Source organism: Oncorhynchus gorbuscha, linkage group LG10, assembly GCF_021184085.1.
Source record: "Oncorhynchus gorbuscha isolate QuinsamMale2020 ecotype Even-year linkage group LG10, OgorEven_v1.0, whole genome shotgun sequence".
Classification (NCBI taxonomy): domain Eukaryota; kingdom Metazoa; phylum Chordata; class Actinopteri; order Salmoniformes; family Salmonidae; genus Oncorhynchus; species Oncorhynchus gorbuscha.
The window spans coordinates 92,584,420-92,605,429 of NC_060182.1; the positions used below are offsets into that span (position 1 = coordinate 92,584,420).

The 21,010-nt window shown below is 44.0% G+C and overlaps 1 protein-coding gene across 4 annotated transcripts in view; it reads right to left on the minus strand.

Annotated features, from left to right (window-relative positions):
• The window catches only part of sntg2 (syntrophin, gamma 2), a 110,213-nt gene that overhangs the window by 36,455 nt on the left and 52,748 nt on the right, over positions 1-21,010 (minus strand). For all 4 annotated transcript variants that reach the window (XM_046367480.1, XM_046367477.1, XM_046367478.1 and 1 more), the window contains one exon: positions 9,143-9,272. In XM_046367480.1, the coding sequence (XP_046223436.1) occupies positions 9,143-9,272 (130 nt within the window). The remainder of the gene's footprint in view (positions 1-9,142; positions 9,273-21,010) is intronic.

The following is a 21,010-nucleotide window of genomic DNA, read 5'->3' on the forward strand; positions in this document are numbered from 1 at the left end:
CTTATACTTTTACTGCTACTGTGGCATGGTCAGACTAGCTCTTATACTTTACTGCTACTGTGGCATGGTCAGACTAGCTCTTACTGCTACTGTGGCATGGTCAGACTAGCTCTTACTGCTACTGTGGCATGGTCAGACTAGCTCTTATACTTTACTGCTACTGTGGCATGGTCAGACTAGCTCTTACTGCTACTGTGGCATGGTCAGACTAGCTCTTACTGCTACTGTGGCATGGTCAGACTAGCTCTTACTGCTACTGTGGCATGGTCAGACTAGCTCTTATACTTTACTGCTACCGTGGCATGGTCAGACTAGCTCTTACTGCTACTGTGGCATGGTCAGACTAGCTCTTACTGCTACTGTGGCATGGTCAGACTAGCTCTTACTGCTACTGTGGCATGGTCAGACCAGCTCTTATACTTTACTGCTACTATGGCGTGGTCAGACCAGCTCTTATAATTTACTGCTACTATGGCATGGTCAGACTAGCTCTTATACTTTACAGCTACTGTGGCATGGTCAGACTAGCTCTTATACTTTACAGCTACTGTGGCATGGTCAGACTAGCATATACTTTACTGCTACTGTGGCATGGTCAGACTAGCTCTTATACTTTAATGCTACTATGGCATGGTCAGACTAGCTCTTACAGCTACTGTGGCATGGTCAGACTAGCTCTTATACTTTACTGCTACTATGGCATGGTCAGACTAGCTCTTACTGCTACTGTGGCATGGTCAGACTAGCTCTTATACTTTACTGCTACTATGGCATGGTCAGACTAGCTCTTACTGCTACTGTGGCATGGTCAGACTAGCTCTTATACTTTACTGCTACTATGGCATGGTCAGACTAGCTCTTACTGCTACTATGGCATGGTCAGACTAGCTCTTACTGCTACTGTGGCATGGTCAGACTAGCTCTTACTGCTACTGTGGCATGGTCAGACCAGCTCTTATAATTGACTGCTACTGTGGCATGGTCAGACCAGCTCTTACTGCTACTGTGGCATGGTCAGACTAGCTCTTATACTTTACTGCTACTATGGCATGGTCAGACCAGCTCTTATACTTTACTGCTACAGTGGCATGGTCAGACTAGCTCTTATACTTTACTGCTACTGTGGCGTGGTCAGACCAGCTCTTATACTTTACTGCTACCGTGGCATGGTCAGACTAGCTTATACTTTACAGCTACTGTGGCATGGTCAGACTAGCTCTTACTGCTACTGTGGCATGGTCAGACTAGCTCTTACTGCTACTGTGGCATGGTCAGACTAGCTCTTACTGCTACTGTGGCATGGTCAGACCAGCTCTTATACTTTACTGCTACTATGGCGTGGTCAGACCAGCTCTTATACTTTACTGCTACTATGGCATGGTCAGACTAGCTCTTATACTTTACAGCTACTGTGGCATGGTCAGACTAGCTCTTATACTTTACAGCTACTGTGGCATGGTCAGACTAGCATATACTTTACTGCTACTGTGGCATGGTCAGACTAGCTCTTATACTTTACTGCTACTATGGCATGGTCAGACTAGCTCTTACTGCTACTGTGGCATGGTCAGACTAGCTCTTATACTTTACTGCTACTATGGCATGGTCAGACTAGCTCTTACTGCTACTGTGGCATGGTCAGACTAGCTCTTATACTTTACTGCTACTATGGCATGGTCAGACTAGCTCTTACTGCTACTGTGGCATGGTCAGACTAGCTCTTATACTTTACTGCTACTGTGGCATGGTCAGACCAGCTCTTATAATTGACTGCTACTGTGGCATGGTCAGACCAGCTCTTACTGCTACTGTGGCGTGGTCAGACTAGCTCTTATACTTTACTGCTACTATGGCATGGTCAGACCAGCTCTTATACTTTACTGCTACCGTGGCATGGTCAGACTAGCTCTTATACTTTACTGCTACTGTGGCATGGTCAGACTAGCTCTTATACTTTACTGCTACTGTGGCATGGTCAGACCAGCTCTTATACTTTACTGCTACTGTGGCATGGTCAGACTAGCTCTTACTGCTACTGTGGCATGGTCAGACTAGCTCTTACTGCTACTGTGGCGTGGTCAGACTAGCTCTTACTGCTACTGTGGCATGGTCAGACTAGCTCTTACTGCTACTGTGGCGTGGTCAGACTAGCTCTTACTGCTACTGTGGCATGGTCAGACTAGCTCTTACTGCTACTGTGGCATGGTCAGACTAGCTCTTACTGCTACTATGGCATGGTCAGACTAGCTCTTATAATTTACTGCTACTGTGACATGGTCAGACTAGCTCTTATAATTTACTGCTACTGTGGCATGGTCAGACTAGCTCTTATATTTACTGATACCGTGGCATGGTCAGACTAGCTCTTATATTTACTGATACCGTGGCATGGTCAGACTAGCTCTTATACTTTACTGCTACCGTGGCATGGTCAGACTAGCTATTATACTTTACTGCTACCGTGGCATGGTCAGACTAGCTCTTATACTTTACTGCTACCGTGGCATGGTCAGACTAGCTCTTACTTTACCGTGGCATGGTCAGACTAGCTCTTACTGATACCGTGGCATGGTCAGACTAGCTCTTATACTTTACTGCTACTGTGGCATGGTCAGACTAGCTCTTACTGCTACTGTGGCATGGTCAGACTAGCTCTTACTGCTACTGTGGCATGGTCAGACTAGCTCTTACTGATACCGTGGCATGGTCAGACTAGCTCTTATACTTTACTGCTACTACTGTGGCATGGTCAGACTAGCTCTTATACTTTACTGCTACTGTGGCATGGTCAGACTAGCTCTTACTGCTACTGTGGCATGGTCAGACTAGCTCTTACTGCTACTGTGGCGTGGTCAGACTAGCTCTTACTGCTACTGTGGCATGGTCAGACTAGCTCTTACTGCTACTGTGGCGTGGTCAGACTAGCTCTTATACTTTACTGCTACTGTGGCATGGTCAGACTAGCTCTTATAATTTACTGCTACTGTGGCATGGTCAGACTAGCTCTTATAATTTACTGCTACTGTGACATGGTCAGACTAGCTCTTATAATTTACTGCTACTGTGGCACGGTCAGACTAGCTCTTATAATTTACTGCTACTGTGGCGTGGTCAGACTAGCTCTTATACTTTACTGCTACCGTGGCATGGTCAGACCAGCTCTTATACTTTACTGCTACTGTGGCATGGTCAGACCAGCTCTTATACTTTACTGCTACCGTGGCATGGTCAGACCAACTCTTATAATTTACTGCTACTGTGGCATGGTCAGACTAGCTCTTATACTTTACTGCTACTGTGGCATGGTCAGACTAGCTCTTATACTTTACTGCTACTGTGGCATGGTCAGACTAGCTCTTACTGCTACTGTGGCATGGTCAGACCAGCTCTTACTGCTACTGTGGTGTGTTCAGACTAGCTCTTATACTTTACTGCTACTGTGGCATGGTCAGACCAGCTCTTACTGCTACTGTGGCATGGTCAGACTAGCTCTTACTGCTACTGTGGCATGGTCAGACTAGCTCTTACTGCTACTATGGCATGGTCAGACTAGCTCTTATAATTTACTGCTACTGTGACATGGTCAGACTAGCTCTTATAATTTACTGCTACTGTGGCATGGTCAGACTAGCTCTTATATTTACTGATACCGTGGCATGGTCAGACTAGCTCTTATATTTACTGATACCGTGGCATGGTCAGACTAGCTCTTATACTTTACTGCTACCGTGGCATGGTCAGACTAGCTATTATACTTTACTGCTACCGTGGCATGGTCAGACTAGCTCTTATACTTTACTGCTACCGTGGCATGGTCAGACTAGCTCTTACTGATACCGTGGCATGGTCAGACTAGCTCTTACTGATACCGTGGCATGGTCAGACTAGCTCTTATACTTTACTGCTACTGTGGCATGGTCAGACTAGCTCTTACTGCTACTGTGGCATGGTCAGACTAGCTCTTACTGCTACTGTGGCATGGTCAGACTAGCTCTTACTGATACCGTGGCGTGGTCAGACTAGCTCTTATACTTTACTGCTACTGTGGCGTGGTCAGACTAGCTCTTATACTTTACTGCTACTGTGGCATGGTCAGACTAGCTCTTACTGCTACTGTGGCATGGTCAGACTAGCTCTTACTGCTACTGTGGCGTGGTCAGACTAGCTCTTACTGCTACTGTGGCATGGTCAGACTAGCTCTTACTGCTACTGTGGCGTGGTCAGACTAGCTCTTATACTTTACTGCTACTGTGGCATGGTCAGACTAGCTCTTATAATTTACTGCTACTGTGGCATGGTCAGACTAGCTCTTATAATTTACTGCTACTGTGACATGGTCAGACTAGCTCTTATAATTTACTGCTACTGTGGCACGGTCAGACTAGCTCTTATAATTTACTGCTACTGTGGCGTGGTCAGACTAGCTCTTATACTTTACTGCTACCGTGGCATGGTCAGACCAGCTCTTATACTTTACTGCTACTGTGGCATGGTCAGACCAGCTCTTATACTTTACTGCTACCGTGGCATGGTCAGACCAACTCTTATAATTTACTGCTACTGTGGCATGGTCAGACTAGCTCTTATACTTTACTGCTACTGTGGCATGGTCAGACTAGCTCTTATACTTTACTGCTACTGTGGCATGGTCAGACTAGCTCTTACTGCTACTGTGGCATGGTCAGACCAGCTCTTACTGCTACTGTGGTGGTCAGACTAGCTTATACTTTACTGCTACTGTGGCATGGTCAGACCAGCTCTTACTGCTACTGTGGCATGGTCAGACTAGCTCTTACTGCTACTGTGGCATGGTCAGACTAGCTCTTATACTTTACTGCTACTGTGGCATGGTCAGATTAGCTCTTACTGCTACTCAGTAGGCATGGCATGGTCAGACTAGCTCTTATACTTTACTGCTACTGTGGCATGGTCAGACCAGCTCTTACTGCTACTGTGGCATGGTCAGACTAGCTTATCTTTACTGCTACTGTGGCATGGTCAGACTAGCTCTTATACTTTACTGCTACTGTGGCATGGTCAGACTAGCTCTTATACTTTACTGCTACTGTGGCATGGTCAGACCAGCTCTTATAATTTACTGCTACTGTGGCATGGTCAGACTAGCTCTTATACTTTACTGCTACTGTGGCATGGTCAGACTAGCTCTTATACTTTACTGCTACTGTGGCATGGTCAGACTAGCTCTTATACTTTACTGCTACTGTGGCATGGTCAGACTAGCTCTTATACTTTACTGCTACTGTGGCGTGGTCAGACTAGCTCTTATACTTTACTGCTACTGTGGCGTGGTCAGACTAGCTCTTATACTTTACTGCTACTGTGGCATGGTCAGACCAACTCTTATAATTTACTGCTACTGTGGCATGGTCAGACTAGCTCTTACTGCTACTGTGGCATGGTCAGACTAGCTCTTACTGCTACTGTGGCATGGTCAGACCAGCTCTTATACTTTACTGCTACTATGGCGTGGTCAGACCAGCTCTTATACTTTACTGCTACTATGGCATGGTCAGACTAGCTCTTATACTTTACAGCTACTGTGGCATGGTCAGACTAGCTCTTATACTTTACAGCTACTGTGGCATGGTCAGACTAGCATATACTTTACTGCTACTGTGGCATGGTCAGACTAGCTCTTATACTTTACTGCTACTATGGCATGGTCAGACTAGCTCTTACTGCTACTGTGGCATGGTCAGACTCGCTCTTATACTTTACTGCTACTATGGCATGGTCAGACTAGCTCTTACTGCTACTGTGGCATGGTCAGACTAGCTCTTATACTTTACTGCTACTATGGCATGGTCAGACTAGCTCTTACTGCTACTGTGGCATGGTCAGACTAGCTCTTATACTTTACTGCTACTGTGGCATGGTCAGACCAGCTCTTATAATTGACTGCTACTGTGGCATGGTCAGACCAGCTCTTACTGCTACTGTGGCGTGGTCAGACTAGCTCTTATACTTTACTGCTACTATGGCATGGTCAGACCAGCTCTTATACTTTACTGCTACCGTGGCATGGTCAGACTAGCTCTTATACTTTACTGCTACCGTGGCATGGTCAGACTAGCTCTTATACTTTACTGCTACTGTGGCGTGGTCAGACCAGCTCTTATACTTTACTGCTACTGTGGCATGGTCAGACTAGCTCTTACTGCTACTGTGGCATGGTCAGACTAGCTCTTACTGCTACTGTGGCGTGGTCAGACTAGCTCTTACTGCTACTGTGGCGTGGTCAGACTAGCTCTTACTGCTACTGTGGCGTGGTCAGACTAGCTCTTACTGCTACTGTGGCATGGTCAGACTAGCTCTTACTGCTACTGTGGCATGGTCAGACTAGCTCTTACTGCTACTATGGCATGGTCAGACTAGCTCTTATAATTTACTGCTACTGTGACATGGTCAGACTAGCTCTTATAATTTACTGCTACTGTGGCATGGTCAGACTAGCTCTTATATTTACTGATACCGTGGCATGGTCAGACTAGCTCTTATATTTACTGATACCGTGGCATGGTCAGACTAGCTCTTATACTTTACTGCTACCGTGGCATGGTCAGACTAGCTATTATACTTTACTGCTACCGTGGCATGGTCAGACTAGCTCTTATACTTTACTGCTACCGTGGCATGGTCAGACTAGCTCTTATACTTTACTGCTACCGTGGCATGGTCAGACTAGCTCTTACTGATACCGTGGCATGGTCAGACTAGCTCTTACTGATACCGTGGCATGGTCAGACTAGCTCTTACTGATACCGTGGCATGGTCAGACTAGCTCTTATACTTTACTGCTACTGTGGCATGGTCAGACTAGCTCTTACTGCTACTGTGGCATGGTCAGACTAGCTCTTACTGCTACTGTGGCATGGTCAGACTAGCTCTTACTGATACCGTGGCGTGGTCAGACTAGCTCTTATACTTTACTGCTACTGTGGCGTGGTCAGACTAGCTCTTATACTTTACTGCTACTGTGGCATGGTCAGACTAGCTCTTACTGCTACTGTGGCATGGTCAGACTAGCTCTTACTGCTACTGTGGCGTGGTCAGACTAGCTCTTACTGCTACTGTGGCATGGTCAGACTAGCTCTTACTGCTACTGTGGCGTGGTCAGACTAGCTCTTATACTTTACTGCTACTGTGGCATGGTCAGACTAGCTCTTATAATTTACTGCTACTGTGGCATGGTCAGACTAGCTCTTATAATTTACTGCTACTGTGACATGGTCAGACTAGCTCTTATAATTTACTGCTACTGTGGCGTGGTCAGACTAGCTCTTATAATTTACTGCTACTGTGGCGTGGTCAGACTAGCTCTTATACTTTACTGCTACCGTGGCATGGTCAGACCAGCTCTTATACTTTACTGCTACTGTGGCATGGTCAGACCAGCTCTTATACTTTACTGCTACCGTGGCATGGTCAGACCAACTCTTATAATTTACTGCTACTGTGGCATGGTCAGACTAGCTCTTATAATTTACTGCTACTGTGGCATGGTCAGACTAGCTCTTATACTTTACTGCTACTGTGGCATGGTCAGACTAGCTCTTACTGCTACTGTGGCATGGTCAGACCAGCTCTTACTGCTACTGTGGTGTGTTCAGACTAGCTCTTATACTTTACTGCTACTGTGGCATGGTCAGACCAGCTCTTACTGCTACTGTGGCATGGTCAGACTAGCTTATACTTTACTGCTACTGTGGCATGGTCAGACTAGCTCTTATACTTTACTGCTACTGTGGCGTGGTCAGATTAGCTCTTACTGCTACTGTGGCGTGGTCAGACTAGCTCTTATACTTTACTGCTACTGTGGCATGGTCAGACCAGCTCTTACTGCTACTGTGGCATGGTCAGACTAGCTTATACTTTACTGCTACTGTGGCATGGTCAGACTAGCTCTTATACTTTACTGCTACTGTGGCATGGTCAGACTAGCTCTTATACTTTACTGCTACTGTGGCGTGGTCAGACTAGCTCTTATACTTTACTGCTACTGTGGCATGGTCAGACTAGCTCTTATACTTTACTGCTACTGTGGCATGGTCAGACTAGCTCTTATACTTTACTGCTACTGTGGCATGGTCAGACTAGCTCTTATACTTTACTGCTACTGTGGCATGGTCAGACTAGCTCTTATACTTTACTGCTACTGTGGCGTGGTCAGACTAGCTCTTATACTTTACTGCTACTGTGGCGTGGTCAGACTAGCTCTTATACTTTACTGCTACTGTGGCATGGTCAGACTAGCTCTTATACTTTACTGCTACTGTGGAGTGGTCAGACTAGCTCTTATACTTTACTGCTACTGTGGCGTGGTCAGACTAGCTCTTACTGCTACTGTGGCATGGTCAGACTAGCTCTTACTGCTACTGTGGCATGGTCAGGCTAGCTCTTATACTTTACTGCTACTGTGGCGTAGTCAGACTAGCTCTTATAAAGGTCAAATCAACAACAACTAATGTTCTAATAAGCAAGCTGCAAGTCAGCTGCAGTATCATATCAAGTCATTCTCTGTTGATGAACATGCCAGGACCCATTAGGATGTCACAGTCTATTTCTAGGTTGTTGGTCACCACAATAAAAGTCAAGAGTTCTGCTTCACCAGCTCCTCTCACAATTACATGCTGAATGAACGTTTCGCTATCCGACTACTCATCCATAATCAGGTGACGCACGACTGAATGAATCCTACTTTTTTTTAAAGAGCAGCTGTGTAGTTGTGTAGCTCAGAGCAGCCTTTCTGGATCCTCAGCGACACATAGTGATAGATCATCAGTGTACTAATCAACAGGGAATAATGGAAATGAGATCGCTAAACACTAGCGATCACATGATAGTATTAATGATGGATTACTACAAGGCAGTAATTCATTATGCCCATGAATACCTATTTTCTAGAAGAGAAGGAGAGGACATTAATAATAGGTATCATATTCTAATGAGAATAGAATTCAAAAATTTGAATACCCCTGGGATTTTAGCACACATCTTCTGTTGAGTTACTTGTGCTTTGGCCCTTGGCAAATGACAATCTGGATCCTTACCATCCAATCAGTATCTGGATTAAAAATAAAATAAAAAAATACATTTTTACCTGGTCATACTGTAGACTTACATTCTCCAGTGTCAAATCACTGATATTGGTTGATATTGCTTGAAGCCAGTCAATACTTTCTGCTGCAGTGCAAAATTGTAGAATATTGATGCTCGTTCCATCTAAGGCGCAGACTTCAAAGCTGTTCGACCTGGAGGGGGGTATGAACGTTCAGGTTAGAGATGTACAGTGCTGTACAGTTAAAACTAGAATGGTCAGAGTGGAAAACCTTTAAACCAAGCTGTTTCTTTCACTGAAGTGAGGACAGGCAGTGTTACGATGCAAATTAACATTACAGTTAACCTGTATTCGATAACCATAGCAACTAATATAGAGAATTAAGGAAATACACTGATGCCCTGACCATGTGTTTATACATTCTTAAACAGATTCCACATTCTGTAGCGTTATAGCCTTTATTTTGACTAATATTTACAATGCACTCCACATTTTTCTAGAGAAAGAAAAGTATAGAGAAAAAAAGGACTTAAGTCTGAGATATTTGATTCCATATGTAATGGCCACAGCACACCCAAATGACTTCAGGAGCATATGTAATGGCTACAGCACACCCAAATGACTTCAGGAGCACATGTAATGGCCACAGCACACCCAAATGACTTCAGGAGCACATGTAATGGCTACAGCACACCCAAATGACTTCAGGAGCATATGTAATGGCTACAGCACACCCAAATGACTTCAGGAGCACATGTAATGGCCACAGCACACCCAAATGACTTCAGGAGCATGCACACCCAAATGACTTCAGGAGCACATGTAATGGCCACAGCACACCCAAATGACTTCAGGAGCACATGTAATGGCCACAGCACCCAAATGACTTCAGGAGCACATGTAATGGCCACAGCACCCAAATGACTTCAGGAGCATATGTAATGGTTACAGCACACCCAAATGACTTCAGGAGCATATGTAATGGCCACAGCACACCCAAATGACTTCAGGAGCATATGTAATGGCTACAGCACACCCAAATGACTTCAGGAGCATATGTAATGGCTACAGCACACCCAAATGACTTCAGGAGCATATGTAATGGCCACAGCACCCAAATGACTTCAGGAGCATATGTAATGGCCACAGCACACCCAAATGACTTCAGGAGCATATGTAATGGCTACAGCACACCCAAATGACTTCAGGAGCATATGTAATGGCCACAGCACCCAAATGACTTCAGGAGCATATGTAATGGCTACAGCACACCCGAATGACTTCAGGAGCATATGTAATGGCCACAGCACCCAAATGACTTCAGGAGCATATGTAATGGCTACAGCACCCAAATGACTTCAGGAGCATATGTAATGGCTACAGCACCCAAATGACTTCAGGAGCAAAGCTCAAAAACAGAATATCAGATGGTTGCAAATTACAGCTCGGTTTCAAAGTACATCATCATTTGTTGCATGTCACCGATAAGGACACTGTCACGGTAAAATGCCGTACACATGTATGGAATTCCTTTCATCACTTATATTTAAGGTGATGCTTTTTGCCATTTCATTTTTGTGCATTTGAAAAACACTCCAGATCAATTAGACTTAGAAACAACTGTCAATAGTATTAAACAAAAATAGCATTGAACATGACGATGCCATCAAAACCGCTTTTCTCTGATAGTTAGGTAATCACTTTTATCACACAGATCTTGAAAAGCGTAAAATGTTAAGCAAACTCTCCATAGGCTGGGATGAAGTCCAGCAGTGAATATGTTCTGTTCGGGATGTTGAGAAACATGAGGAGAATGTTATGTAAGGGATGTTGAGAAACATGAGGAGAATGTTATGTAAGGGATGTTGAGAAACATGAGGAGAATGTTCTGTAGGGGGATGTTGAGAAACATGAGGAGAATGTTCTGTAGGGGATGTTGAGAAACACGAGGAGAATGTTCTGTAGGGGGATGTTGAGAAGAGAAATATGAGGAGAATGTTATGTAAGGGATGTTGAGAAACATGAGGAGAATGTTCTGTAGGGGATGTTGAGAAACATGAGGAGAATGTTCTGTAGGGGATGTTGAGAAACACGAGGAGAATGTTCTGTAGGGGGATGTTGAGAAATATGAGGAGAATGTTATGTAAGGGATGTTGAGAAACATGAGGAGAATGTTCTGTTCGGGATGTTGAGAAACATGAGGAGAATGTTCTGAAGGGGATGTTGAGAAACATGAGGAGAATGTTCTGTAGGGGGATGTTGAGAAACACGAGGAGAATGTTCTGAAGGGGATGTTGAGAAACATGAGGAGAATGTTCTGTAGGGGATGTTGAGAAACATGAGGAGAATGTTCTGTAGGGTGATGTTGAGAAGAGAAATTTTAGGATATACAGTGCTTCTACACCTGCATTGCTTGCTGGTTGGGGTTTTAGGCTGGGTTTCTGTACAGCACTTTGAGATATCAGCCGATGTAAGAAGGGCTATACAAATACATTTGATTTGAATTTGATTTGAGGAGAATCTTCTATAGAGGGATGTTGAGAAACATGAGGACAACGTAGAGAATTATGAAAGCACTGCAATCAATGTTTAAAATAACCAGAGCTTGCGCACACTCTCCCTGAAACTCAGACATTGTGTTACAATGTTACAAAGATCCTTTAGGGAACCTTGGTTCTTCTGTTGAAAACGCCCTTAATAATATGCAATGCATGTGTACAATTGGCTTGTTATAAATCTTTGTTCCACTGAGTGCAGACTCTGAGGGATGCTCAATTGTAAAGTTAAGTACAAATCCTCTTGATATGTAGGGTAGGGTGCACATGTAAATTGCCCTATATTAAATGCAGTGAGAATATATATGAAGAGAGAGATCAAAACATATAAAACAACCGTTTGGAGATAACATTATCTGAATGAATGCAAGCCGCAGTGATAGATACAGCTTTACTCTGTCTGCTTGACTTGTTTCTGAGATTGCCTGGATAGTGGAATGTTCTGCTTCAACTATCAGCACACTGCAGCGTGGTCCTCTAAAACCCAGACTGTCTCTGTCTTGGTCCTCTAAAACCCAGACTGTCTCGGTCATGGTCCTCTAAAACCCAGACTGTCTCTGTCATGGTCCTCTAAAACCCAGACTGTCTCTGTCATGGTCCTCTAAAACCCAGACTGTCTCTGTCATGGTCCTCTAAAACCCAGACTGTCTCTGTCATGGTCCTCTAAAACCCAGACTGTCTCTGTCATGGCCCTCTAAAACCCAGACTGTCTGTGTGAGTGACAGAGGACAATAGAAATTACATTAGTACATTGAGGAAAAGCTAGGCGGACGAGGGGGTAGGATTAGTGATAGCCACATGTCCTGAAGTGGAATACATATGGCTTTTCTGCTGACTAGTCATAGAGAGTTGAGATGAATAGAAACAGAAAACCTAGAGGACATCCAAGATAACATCGGCCAGGAATATACTGTGAAATCCAAGAGGAGGAAGATGGATAGCTGTGATACTGATCCAAAAGGAGGAAGATGGATAGCTGTGAAATCCAAGAGGAAGAAGATGGATAACTGTGAAATCCAAGAGGAGGAAGATGGATAGCTGTGATACTGATCCAAGAGGAAGAAGATGGATAGCTGTGAGACTGATCCAAGAGGAAGAAGATGGATAGCTGTGATACTGATCCAAGAGGAGGAAAATGGATAGCTGTGATACTGATCCAAGAGGAAGAAGATGGATAGCTGTGAGACTGATCCAAGAGGAAGAAGATGGATAGCTGTGAGACTGATCCAAGAGGAAGAAGATGGATAGCTGTGATCCAAGAGGAAGAAGATGGACTGTGATCCAAGAGGAAGAAGATGGATAGCTGTGAGACTGATCCAAGAGGAAGAAGATGGATAGCTGTGAGACTGATCCAAGAGGAAGAAGATGGATAGCTGTGATACTGATCCAAGAGGAGGAAGATGGATAGCTGTGATACTGATCCAAGAGGAAGAAGATGGATAGCTGTGAGACTGATCCAAAAGGAAGAAGATGGATAGCTGTGATACTGATCCAAGAGGAGGAAGATGGATAGCTGTGATACTGATCCAAGAGGAGGAAGATGGATAGCTGTGATACTGATCCAAGAGGAGGAAGATGGATAGCTGTGATACTGATCCAAGAGGAAGAAGATGGATAGCTGTGATACTGATCCAAGAGGAGGAAGATGGATAGCTGTGATACTGATCCAAGAGGAGGAAGATGGATAGCTGTGATACTGATCCAAGAGGAGGAAGATGGATAGCTGTGATACTGATCCAAGAGGAGGAAGATGGATAGCTGTGATACTGATCCAAGAGGAAGAAGATGGATAGCTGTGATACTGATCCAAGAGGAGGAAGATGGATAGCTGTGATACTGATCCAAGAGGAAGAAGATGGATAGCTGTGAGACTGATCCAAAAGGAAGAAGATGGATAGCTGTGATACTGATCCAAGAGGAAGAAGATGGATAGATGTGAGACTGATCCAAGAGGAAGAAGATGGATAGCTGTGAGACTGATCCAAGAGGAAGAAGATGGATAGCTGTGATACTGATCCAAGAGGAAGAAGATGGATAGCTGTGAGACTGATCCAAGAGGAAGAAGATGGATAGCTGTGAGACTGATCCAAAAGGAGGAAGATGGATAGATGTGATACTGATCCAAGAGGAAGAAGATGGATAGCTGTGATACTGATCCAAGAGGAAGAAGATGGATAGCTGTGATACTGATCCAAGAGGAGGAAGATGGATAGCTGTGATACTGATCCAAAAGGAAGAAGATGGATAGCTGTGATACTGATCCAAGAGGAGGAAGATGAATAGCTGTGATACTGATCCAAGAGGAGGAAGATGGATAGCTGTGATACTGATCCAAGAGGAGGAAGATGGATAGCTGTGATACTGATCCAAGAGGAAGAAGATGGATAGCTGTGATACTGATCCAAAAGGAGGAAGATGGATAGCTGTGAGACTGATCCAAGAGGAAGAAGATGGATAGCTGTGAGACTGATCCAAGAGGAAGAAGATGGATAGCTGTGAGACTGATCCAAAAGGAGGAAGATGGATAGCTGTGAGACTGATACAAGAGGAAGAAGATGGATAGCTGTGAGACTGATACAAGAGGAAGAAGATGGATAGCTGTGAGACTGATACAAGAGGAAGAAGATGGATAGCTGTGATACTGATCCAAGAGGAAGAAGATGGATAGCTGTGAGACTGATCCAAGAGGAAGAAGATGGATAGCTGTGAGACTGATACAAGAGGAAGAAGATGGATAGCTGTGAGACTGATACAAGAGGAAGAAGATGGATAGCTGTGAGACTGATACAAGAGGAAGAAGATGGATAGATGTGAGACTGATCCAAGAGGAAGAAGATGGATAGCTGTGAGACTGATACAAGAGGAAGAAGATGGATAGCTGTGATACTGATACAAGAGGAAGAAGATGGATAGCTGTGAGACTGATACAAGAGGAAGAAGATGGATAGCTGTGAACTGATCCAAGAGGAAGAAGATGGATAGCTGTGAGACTGATCCAAGAGGAAGAAGATGGATAGCTGTGAGACTGATCCAAGAGGAAGAAGATGGATAGCTGTGAGACTGATCCAAGAGGAAGAAGATGGATACATTTACATTTACATTTAAGTCATTTAGCAGACGCTCTTATCCAGAGCGACTTACAAATTGCTGCATTCACCTTATGACATCCAGTGGAACAACCACTTTACAATAGTGCATCTAAATATTTTAAGGGGGGGGGGGGTGAGAAGGATTATTTTATCCTATCCTAGGTATTCCTTAAAGAGGTGGGGTTTCAGGTGTCTCCGGAAGGTGGTGATTGACTCCGCTGTCCTGGCGTCGTGAGGGAGTTTGTTCCACCATTGGGGAGCCAGAGCAGCGAACAGTTTTGACTGGGCTGAGCGGGAACTGTACTTCCTCAGTGGTAGGGAGGCGAGCAGGCCAGAGGTGGATGAACGCAGTGCCCTTATTTGGGTGTAGGGCCTGATCAGAGCCTGGAGGTACTGAGGTGCCGTTCCCCTCACAGCTCCGTAGGCAAGCACCATGGTCTTGTAGCGGATGCGAGCTTCAACTGGAAGCCAGTGGAGAGAGCGGAGGAGCGGGGTGACGTGAGAGAACTTGGGAAGGTTGAACACTAGACGGGCTGCGGTGTTCTGGATGAGTTGTAGGGGTTTAATGGCACAGGCAGGGAGCCCAGCCAACAGCGAGTTGCAGTAATCCAGACGGGAGATGACAAGTGCCTGGATTAGGACCTGCGCCGCTTCCTGTGTGAGGCAGGGTCGTACTCTGCGGATGTTGTAGAGCATGAACCTACAGGATAGCTGTGAGACTAATGCAAGAGGAAGAAGATGGATAGCTGTGCGACTAATGCAAGAGGAAGAAGATGGATAGCTGTGAGACTAATGCAAGAGGAAGAAGATGGATAGCTGTGAGACTGATCCAAGAGGAAGAAGATGGATAGCTGTGAGACTGATCCAAGAGGAAGAAGATGGATAGCTGTGAGACTGATCCAAGAGGAAGAAGATGGATAGCTGTGAGACTAATGCAAGAGGTGGATAGACCTGTATCATACCCGGCCGTAATTGGGAGTCCCATGGGGTGGCACACAATTGGCCCTGCGTCATCCGGGATTGGCCGGGGTAGGCCGTCACTGTAAATAAGAATTTGTCCTTAACGGACTTGCCTACATAAATAAATAACTAAAAATGTATAATAAACAGCGAGTAGCTGCAGTGTAAAATTGTTCAGCAGTCTTATGGCTTGGGGGAAGAAGCTGTTAAGGAGCCTTTTGGTCCTAGACTTGAGAGAACAGTCTAGACTTTAGAGAACAGTGACCCCGAGTCTTTGATAATGTTTTGAGCTTTCGTCTGACAACGTATAGTATATAATATACAGTTGAAGTCGGAAGTTTACATACACCTTAGCCAAATACATTTAAACTCAGTATCTCACAATACCTGACATTTAAAATAATAATGTCCCTGTTTTAGGTCAGTTAGGATCACCACTTTCTTTTAACAATGTGAAAGGTCAGAATAATAGTAGAGAGAATGATTTATTCCAGCTTTCATTTCTTTCATCACATTCCCAGTGGGTCAGAAGTTTTACAGACACTCAATTAGTATTTGGTAGCATTGCCTTTAAATTGTTTAACTTGGGTCAAACGTTTCGGGTAGCCTTCCACAAGCTTCCCACAAAAAGCTGGGTGAATTTTGACCCAATCCTCCTGACAGAGCTGGTGTAACTGAGTCAGATTTGTAGGCCTCCTTGCTCACAAATGCTTTTTCAGTTCTGCCCACAAATTTTCCATAGGATTGAGGTCTGGGTTTTATGATGGTCACTCTAATACCTTGACTTTGTTGTCCTTAAGCCATTTCGCCACAACTTTGGAAGTGTGCTTGGGGTCAATGTCCATTTGGAAGACCCTGCGACAAAACTTTAAGTTCCTAACTGATGTCGTGAGAGGTTGCTTCAAAATATACTCATACTTTTCCTCCCTCATGAAGCCATCTATTTTGTGAAGTGCACCAGTCCCTCCTGCAGCAAAGCACCCCCACCACATGATGCTGCCACCCCCATGCTTCACGGTCGGAATGGTGTTCTTCGGCTTGCAAGCCTCCCTCTTTTGCCTCTAAACATAACGATGGTCATTATGGCCAAACATTTATATATTTTTTCATCAGATTCTTCAAAAGGTACAATCTTTGTCCCCATGTGCAGTTGCAAACCATAGTCTGGCTTTTTTATGATGGTTTTGGAGCAGTGGCTCCGTCCTTGCTGAGCGGCCTTTCAGGTTATGTCGATATAGGACTCGTTTTACTGTGGGTATAGATACTTTTGTACCTGCTTCCTCCGGCATCTTCACAAGGTCCTTTGCTGTTGATCTGGGATTGATTTGAACCTTTCTCACCAAAGTACGTACATCTCTAGGAGACAGAACGCGTCTCCTTCCTTATGACGGCTGCATGGTCTCATGGTATTTATACTTGCGTACTATTGTTTGTACAGATGAACGAGGTACCTTCAGGCATTTGGAAATTGCTCCCAAGGATGAATCAGACTTGTGGAGGTCTACAATTGTTTTCTGAGGTCTTGGCTGATTTCTTTTGATTTACCCATGATGTCAAGCAAAGAGGTACTGGGTTTGAAGGTAGGCCTTGAAATACATCCACAAGTACACCTCCAATTGACTCAAATTATGTCAATTAGCCTATCAGAAGCTTATAAAGCCATGCCATAATGTTCTGGAATGTTCCAAGCTGTTTAAAGGCACAGTCAACTTAGTGTATGTAAACTTCTGACCCACTGGAATTGTGATACAGTGAGTTTCAGTGAACAAGTCTGTAAACAATTGTTGGAAAAATGACTTGTGTCATGCACAAAGTAGATGTCCTAACCGACTTGCCAAAACTATAGTTTGTTGACAAGAAATTTGTGGAGTGTTTGAAAAAATGTGTTTTCATGACTCCAGGTTTTCTGTCTTATCTACATTGGTCTCATCCCCCACACAAGCTCTTAGATGCTGTGACATCCTGTAGAGATTGGGCCTGGGAGTGTTTAGGCAACTGTAAACTTGGTATTGTTTTATTGGTCAATGGTGGCACTTGTTGGGTTGAAAGGTCACACCTTCATATGTTATAAATGGAATGCAATGCCTTTGTTCTGTCTCTTATCTTGTTTCCAGTCCATGGAGGAAGGTTGTATGATCAATTCTCATATCATAGACTTCATTACCTCTGGGCTAATAGGAATATCTTTGTTCTGTCTCTTATCTTGTTTCCAGTCCATGGAGGAAGGTTGTATGATCAATTCTCATATCATAGACTTCATTACCTCTGGGCTAATAGGAATATCGTTGTTCTTGCTTTGTCTTCTTAGTTAACCTTAGGATCTATATGGCTAGAAGTGTGCTTTGTAATTATTCTTAATGCTTTGTAGTTTAATAATTATGCCTTGTATGTGAATCCATTCATTGTACAACGTTAATTAAATATCTGCCTTTAAAAAAGACAATTCTCAGTTCTTGCAAGTCTACGTCAATTCATTGACAAATGCTTAGTTGTATATTTTAATGATCTGTGTGCAGTCAGATAAATATTTTAATAGGCTAGATGCTTTCTCTTATTATGAGTTGCATGTCATGTATGTATGTATGTATGTATGTATGTATGTATGTATGTATGTATGTATGTATGTATGTATGTATGTATGTATGTATGTATGTATGTATGTATGTATGTATGTATGTATGTATGTATGTATGTATGTATGTATGTATGTATGTATGTATGTATGTATGTATGTATGTATGTATGTATGTACAGCTGAAGTCGGAAGTTTACATACACCTTAGCCAAATACATTTAAACTCAGTTAGGCTCACCACTTTATTTTAAGGATGTGAATTGTTTGAATAACAGTAGAGAGAATGATTTATTTCAGCTTTTACTTCTTTCATCACATACCCAGTGGGTCAGAAGTTTACATCCACTCAATTAGTATTTGGTAGCATTGCCTTTAGATTGTTTAACTTGAGTCAAACATTTCAGGTAGCCTTCCAAAAGCTTCCCACAATAAGTTGGGTGAATTTTGACCCATTCCTGACAGAGCTGATGTAACTGAGTTAAGTTTGTAGGCCTCCTTGCCTGTACACGCTTTTTTCAGGGGGTGTCAAGAGCAATCAAGACTTTAATAAGAGAAATAGAGACAGGGAGCTGGTGGGATAATGATGTAGCTGGTGGGGATAATGATGTAGCTGGTGGGGATAATGATTTAGAAGGTGAGGATAATGATGTGGCTGGTGGGGATAATGATGTAGCTGGTGGGGATAATGATGTACACGGTGGAGATAATAATGTAATTGGTGGGGATAATGATATAGCCGGTGGGATAATTATCTAAATGGTGGGGATAATGATGTAGCTGGTGGGGATGATGATATAGTTGTTGGGAATAATGATTTAGAAGGTGAGGATAATGATATAGACCATGGAGAAAATTATTTAACTGGTGGGATAATGATTTAGCTGGTGGGATAATGATGTGGCTGGTGGGGATAATGATGTAGCTGGTGGGATAATGATGTAGACCATGGAGATAATGATTTAGCTGGTGGGATAATGATGTGACTGGTGGGGATAATGATGTGACTCGTGGGTATAATGATGCAGCTGGTGGGGATAATGATTTAGCTGGTGGGATAATGATGTGACTGGTGGGGATAATGATGTGACTGGTGGGGATAATGATGCAGCTGGTGGGGATAATGATTTAGCTGGTGGCATAATGATGTGGCTGGTGGGATAATGATGTAGACCATGGAGATAATGATTTAACTGGTGGAATTATGATTTAGCTGGTGGGATAATGATGTAGACCATGGAGATAATGATTTAACTGGTGGGATAATGATTTAGTTGGTGGGATAATGATGTGGCTGGTGGGATAATGATGTAGACCATGGAGATAATGATTTAACTGGTGGGATAATGATTTAGCTGGTGGGATAATGATGCAGCTGGTGGGATAATTATGTGGCTGGTGGGGATAATGATGTAGCTGGTGGGATAATGATGTAGACCATGGAGATAATGATTTAGCTGGTGGGATAATGATGTGACTGGTGGGGATAATGATGCAGCTGGTGGGGATAATGATGTAGCTGGTGGGATAATGATTTAGCTGGTGGGATAATGATGCAGCTGGTGGGATAATGATTTAGCTGGTGGCATAATGATGTGGCTGGTGGGATAATGATGTATACCATGGAGATAATTATTTAACTGGTGGGATAATGATTTAGCTGGTGGGATAATGATGCAGCTGGTGGGATAATTATGTGGCTGGTGGGATAATGATGTATACCATGGAGATGATGATTTAGCTGGTGAGATAATGATGTGACCGGTGGGGATAATGATGCAGCTGGTGGGATAATGATTTAGCTGGTGGGATAATGATGCAGCTGGTGGGATAATGATGCAGCTGGTGGGATAATGATGCAGCTGGTGGGATAATGATTTAGCTGGTGGGATAATGATGTGGCTGGTGGGGATAATGACACAGCTGGTGGGGATAATTATGTAGCTGGTGGGATAATGATGTAGACCATGAAGATAATGATTTAACTGGTGGGATAATGATTTAGCTGGTGGGATAATGATGTAGACCGTGGAGACAATGATGTAGATGGTAGTGATAATTATGTAGACGGTGGAGACAATGATGTAGACCATGGAGATAATGATTTAACTGGTGGGATAATGATTTAGACGGTGGAGACAATGATGTAGATGGTAGGGATAATGATGCAGCTGGTGGGGATAATGATACAGCTGGTGGGGATATGATGCAGCTGGTGGGGGAAATGATGCAGCTGGTGGGGATAATGATGCAGCTGGTGGGGAAATGATGCAGCTGGTGGGGATAATGATGCAGCTGGTGGGGGTAATGATGCAGCTGGTGGGGGAAATGATGCAGCTGGTGGGGATAATGATGCAGCTGGTGGGGGTAATGATGCAGCTGGTGGGGAAATGATGCAGCTGGTGGGGATAATGATGTAGCTGGTGGAAATGATGCAGCTGGTGGGGATAATGATGCAGCTGGTGGGGATAATGATGCAGCTGGTGGGGAAATGATGCAGCTGGTGGGGATAATGATGTAGCTGGTGGGGGAAATGATGCAGCTGGTGGGGGAAATGAGCTGGTGAAATGATGTAGGTGGTGGGGATAATGATGCAGCTGGTGGGGGAAATGATGCAGCTGGTGGGGGAAATGATGTAGGTGGTGGGGATAATGATGCAGCTGGTGGGGGAAATGATGTAGGTGGTGGGGGTAATGATGCAGATACAGCTGGTGGGGATAATGATGCAGCTGGTGGGGGAAATGATGCAGCTGGT